The sequence below is a fragment of the Phaethon lepturus genome, unplaced genomic scaffold (assembly GCF_000687285.1).
Source record: "Phaethon lepturus isolate BGI_N335 unplaced genomic scaffold, ASM68728v1 scaffold650, whole genome shotgun sequence".
NCBI lineage: Eukaryota > Metazoa > Chordata > Aves > Phaethontiformes > Phaethontidae > Phaethon > Phaethon lepturus.
In genome coordinates this window covers 14,063-19,534 of record NW_010509643.1, presented here as the reverse complement: position 1 = coordinate 19,534, position 5,472 = coordinate 14,063, and the positions used below count along the sequence as shown (strand labels likewise).

General features: G+C 44.6%; 1 protein-coding gene across 1 annotated transcript in view; it reads right to left on the bottom strand.

Annotated features, from left to right (window-relative positions):
- Nucleotides 1-542: 542 nt before the first annotated feature.
- Nucleotides 543-5,472, bottom strand: part of ZC2HC1B (zinc finger, C2HC-type containing 1B) — a 9,358-nt gene continuing 4,428 nt past the window's right edge. The window contains exons 4-8 of the mRNA XM_010295823.1: nucleotides 4,841-4,979; nucleotides 2,994-3,118; nucleotides 2,152-2,257; nucleotides 1,228-1,306; nucleotides 543-768 (exon numbers count right to left, since the gene is read on the bottom strand). Coding sequence (XP_010294125.1) covers nucleotides 543-768; nucleotides 1,228-1,306; nucleotides 2,152-2,257; nucleotides 2,994-3,118; nucleotides 4,841-4,979 — 675 coding nt within the window. The remainder of the gene's footprint in view (nucleotides 769-1,227; nucleotides 1,307-2,151; nucleotides 2,258-2,993; nucleotides 3,119-4,840; nucleotides 4,980-5,472) is intronic.

The window sequence follows — 5,472 nt, the reverse complement described above, 5'->3', positions numbered from 1 at the left end:
GGCTGTCCCAAGCCTTTGCAAACTGGCTGCAACTACAGCCCCAGTGATACCTGGACTCCCCAGTGTACCAAGATGTGTCTCCTCCACAAGCCTGTCAAGCTTGGAGTTTCAGAGTTCAGCGGCTAAACCTTGAGAATGGTGATGGTATCAATAAATCCCTGTTGCTAGTCTGCAAGACCCTGCATGATAACCCTAAGAGTTACTACACTGTTAACGCAGTCACAGGTAATCGGGGGAATGGAGAACACCACATGAGACCACTGGGTACTGTCAACAGTTTTTCCTGTAGCTGGCAAAGTCATGGATAGGCAGTGTTGATGATGGCACCGTGGACTGAACACTCCCAAGCCCATTGTAGACTTCCCCAGTTGAAGGTACTTAGCACAGAACAGCAGCAATCAAGGACAGCAAAAACTCCACATGGAAGGACGCTTGCAAGGACTTGGAATGCGAGTCTCTGCAACAGACTGTTTTGTTGCTGTTCATCCCACACACTGAGAAGTCTTACAAGCTCATCTCCCAGGCTCAAAATATCTTGCCAGCTACAGGGAATCTGTCGTGGCCACATTCCCTGCCAGGATCTCATATTCTGCAGTCGTATGCATCTCACAGGGGTGCAAGACACTGATCACTTGAGCCATCCCCTTGCACAACAGCACCACAACCACCTTAAACAGGGGCTGGAAGGCCTTCTTGCTCCTCTGACATGGCTCTGCATAGCCCGAGATGGAAACAACACCGAGATGGAAACAACACCGACTGCATGGTCTGAAGAGCAGAAGCACCAAACATCATGGTCTGGGAAAGTAAACACTGAGGAGAAGGAAGAACCTCCACACCACCATCCTGACATAGTGATTACTGAAATGGATGCTGGCATCTTCCTCACTCAAGACAGTGGAAGCACATCATGAGAGCACAAGACCTGCTGGAGAGGTTTGCATTATCAAGCAGCAAATCCTCTCAAGATGCCTGTTACGGCAGAACACGGTCACTGCCTCCTTGAGATGGAGCTGCTCCAAACCAAAGAACATTTCACACCAAAATGAATATTCTCAGCAGCCTATACTGGGGACATGAGAGGCTCTCCAAAATTTTCAGTGCAATTGAGCTTCAATTAATAAAAAGAAGTTCATACTGCAAACACTGCAACAGGATATTGTATATACACAGAAGCAACGAGGTCCTTTTATGTTATAATGTTGAAATAAAGAAAATATTTCCTACCCAAACTGTCCTGAAGATTTTTGTCCAGTAGATACACCCAAAGATTTTCGGGTTTTCTGCAGTATTCCTGGAGAGGTCTCTGCAGGTCATTATTTAAAAAAAAAAAAAAAGGCCATAAAAATTTATAACCTACATAAATTCAACATAAACCCCAGTAATGTAGGGATCAAATATATTGATACAAAGAGCAGTATGTATTATCATTCACAGGTTATACTACAAATAGCCATTAAAATAACTTTATAAAACATCTTCTAAACATAGACTGAGTATGGGTCATGACTACCGGTAGCAGTGGGTGTTAGCAAACATATTATATGGTATCCTGCTTAGAGGGAACTGTTTTAGGAATGTGATGGTGTTAATTTTAAGGCTAAATCAACAAGGGGAAACTCATATGGAACAAAGAACGTACAAAACTTGATGCTTAATCTAAATGGACTTAAGGTAAAGAAGATGGAACAAGTCTTAAAATCAAAGATTAAAGGTTATGGAGTCCTTTATGGGACAGAAGGAACCTCATATCCAGACTTCATATTTTAGGTCTATATATATACTTCTGTTTGAGGACCTCTAAAATGAAAAGGCTAAGAAGTCCTTCCTGAGGACCCACATGAAAACCTCTGTGTATACACTCAGCACAACGGAAAATGACTTGGAAAGCCATTCAATGTCAACAACATCCACTTGGAAATTTTTGACCCTTCTCATTTCTAACAAGTGTTGTACAGAAATGAGTTTAGGCTTTCATGTCATTTTTGGACTTGCAAAAAACCCCACATGATTAAGAACATTTCAAACTTTATTATTCTATCAGAAAACTGGATTCTAAAGCCTAGGATCTGCTTTGAAAATCCCACGCCCTCTGCCAATACATCAGAGTTTTATAAGAAAAACGTAAATATGGCTAAATGAACTCCTTACCTGGCCTAGGTTCATCTGTACTGGCACTTTTCTGTACTCTCTTCTGAAGCGATAACACAGCAGTTGTTAAGGTTGGGCGTTTTCGCTGAGTCACTGGTTCCTTGCCCTTTAGTAAAAGAAGATGCACAGTCCACACTCAACTCTAGCAAGGAGCTTACGGAGCTTGGTGAAAGCACTCCAAATCACTGTTGAAGCAGTGCTGGGAAGGAACAGGAAAAAGGTGCACCCCCTCCCACTTGGAAGCCATTTTTCCTGCCCAGAATAGGTAAGAGAGTAATAAGATTTTTGAGCATCTTAAAAAAAATAAAAGAAAATCAATACTCTCCTAAAGGAACTGTTTACTTTTTTTTTCCTATAATAAAATAGAAGCTCACTTCAAGAGACTGCCAGTTAGCTCCACTTTTCTGCTTCCCCAAAGGGGCATAGCCCTTCGGCCTTGGGTCGAGTGACCAGGGAATAAATCAGCTCTACATTTGCAGGAAACAGCAAACCTGACGACAGCAGGGAGCCCTAATGAACAGGAAGAGCTTTCTCTATGTATTGCAAAAGCTGTCAGGTTTCTGCTTCCCTACAGCCGTTACCCTGGAATCCAGTCACAGAAGAGGCTGAAGAAATTGTTGTCCAACTTTTTCGTACTACCATATTCCATCACTTTTTACATCAGACAAAGGGCTCCAGTTTCGGGGAACTCCTAGCTGATACTCAGCACGTACCTTGTCTTAAGAGCTTACCAGCTTCCCTAGAATCTTAAGCTTTATATTAATATAGGTCTTTACTCACCCTAAACTACAGTTTGGCCAATCTGCCTCCAGGACAAGACAAGTGTGATGGTGTTTGCTTACCGAAACCTGCCCGGTGGTCTTTGCAGCAAAGGCACGGCGGGCAGCTTGTTCTTCACAAAACTTCATGTGCCTCTGTGCTGCAGCCTCATTAAATCTTCGTGAGCAGTGTGGACACTGAATATAGTCTGACCGTAAGAAAGGAATGACTTGTGTCACAGTTCATACACTACAGGAGAATTGCCCTGCTTTACCGGAGCACTCAGAGTGCAGTTCAAAACCCGGCTCCGTCAGCAGGTGACCATGGTGAGTTCCCATCAGCTCCCAAAGTACAAACTTAGGAGAACTACAAAAACCTCCTCTAGAAAAGCACTTGGGATCCTAAAATACACGCTTAGGGTATTAACCCAACAAACAGTAATTGCTTTCAGAAATAAATCCCTGGGGATTAATAAAAGCAGATTTTATTATCTTTGTCCTGTTCCCACCTGATTAACAAGTCTGCAGAAAAAGCATTATGTAAAAATTCCTAGAGTAGTCAAAACCAGTGATTTCAAGACTACTTTTGAAGACTGGTCATTAAGATTGCTGTTTGGCACAACGCTGCTGAGGGAGCTGTGCGCTGCCAGCTGCGGCACATCCGAGAGCCAGGTTTCTGGGTGTGAAGCAGCCATGTGAAGAACGCACAGCAGTGCTTCCTAGAGTCTGACACTGCTCCGGTCCTGATTCTGCTAAAAGCTGTTCATGGACATTTGTCACTGGTGCAGTCCTACTCGTTTCAGTGAAGCGTCAGTGTTTGGGTTCACCACAGTCACATTCAGCCCTCGCGCTGCCCATTGCCATTCTCAGACCCTTCCTCCCTGCTCAGTGCCTTTTACAAAAGCAGCCCAAGCGTCCTTATCCTTATAGTACAGATGTAGCATCTTTATAAACCATTTCTCTCAGTAACAGCCCAGAAAAGGTGTCCCAAGCAGCCACCAAAAGCCATCTCCAGACCAGCTGTGTGGGAGGAAAGGGAGGGGTCTGCTCTTAAGGGTCGGTAGCGTCAGACAAGAAATAACAGAGTCATTAAAGGATTCAGCAGTGGAAATGCAGAGAGGAGCTTGACCCCAATCAAGGAAGGAAGATGTGTCCTGCTGCTTATACTGCATCGCTGTTGTCTAGAAGAGGAGAAAGGCTGGAATCATGGCAGCTGGTTTTGTGATCAGTCACAAATTCCTCCTCTGGAAGTGAGCCCAGACACCCCCCTTCCGCCTCCCGCCCTCCACCTCCCTAACGCAGGCGGGACTCCACTGAGACTCTTTCCAAGATTGCTCCCACGTTTCATAAATCACATATCATGAGAGATCGTGGTTGTTATGTGCATCTTTTGGGATCTGTAACTTCTAACACAGTGAGCTCCGTGCAGAGACCACACCTGGTATTAGTAGTAAACCAGACCCGTCTTTTCCTAAGTGACTTTCCCTGCCCGCACAGTTGGGTGGGGAAGGGGACAGTGGAAGAGCCACCATGCGGGAGTGCGGAAGCCCGTGTGCACTACAGTTGTTTTGAATGGTGAGGGGATGTATTTCACCCTGTCTCATACCGTGGTACAGCCTGTGCTAGAACACAGGCATCCCGACCCTCCTCCCAAAGCGTTGTCTAATATCAGACCCCAAACTTGCTACCTTTAAACTTAAAAGATGCAGCTAGTCTCCTCTTCCTCCCCCCCACCTCTGTCTGCATCGCACTCCTACTCAGTTTAAGCCAAGAAATACAGCTGAAAATTAGAGAGCATGGAGGGAATCAATGTTCACACTGTGTTGTGTCAGGGGGTGCAAAACTGAAGCCCAGCTGTGGATAATTAATAAGAGGTCGCAGCTTTACCAAAGATCAGCACAAGAACAGTAATAACAAAGTGGACGACAAACCTGGGTTGATGCTTGGTGGGGGAGGAGGCGGAAGAGGGTGGCCCTCCTTCAGAGCTTTTGTGACCCGCTTGGCTGATTGAATAGTATTAATAAAATCCTCATGCTGCTGCCTCCAGTTAGATTTCTTCCCTGGTTGTTTCTGCAATGGAAATAAAGGAAGACACAAACTATTTTTCCCCTCTTGCAAGGGACAGAGAAAACTCTTACAGTGAGGGTTCTTCCTTTCTGAGGGAAAGTAAAAACATTATGAACAAAAGAAATTTGCTTTTTTGAAAGGCACAGGAAAGCTGATTTAGCCCTTTGCTGTCTATTGACAGCACCAGAAGATGGATAAATGAACAACACTCTCCAACAAAACACTCTGGTCATGGCAGACCAAAGGGCGCTTTAGAGGGAATAGAAAAGACACTATGACCAACGCCTTTCCTTCTTCTCCACTTGTCAGATTCTTCTTCTTGCTTTAAACCTTTGTGCACTTCTGTTTCTTTCCACGACTGATTTTAAAGGACATTTTACAGCGGCAGTCTGCGTGAATACCAAATCAGCAGCGATTTGGCATCTCTGGGTAAAATGATACACGTGCATGTCCATGTGTATTCCCCTCCTCCCCAACGATGAAAAAAACCACTTGT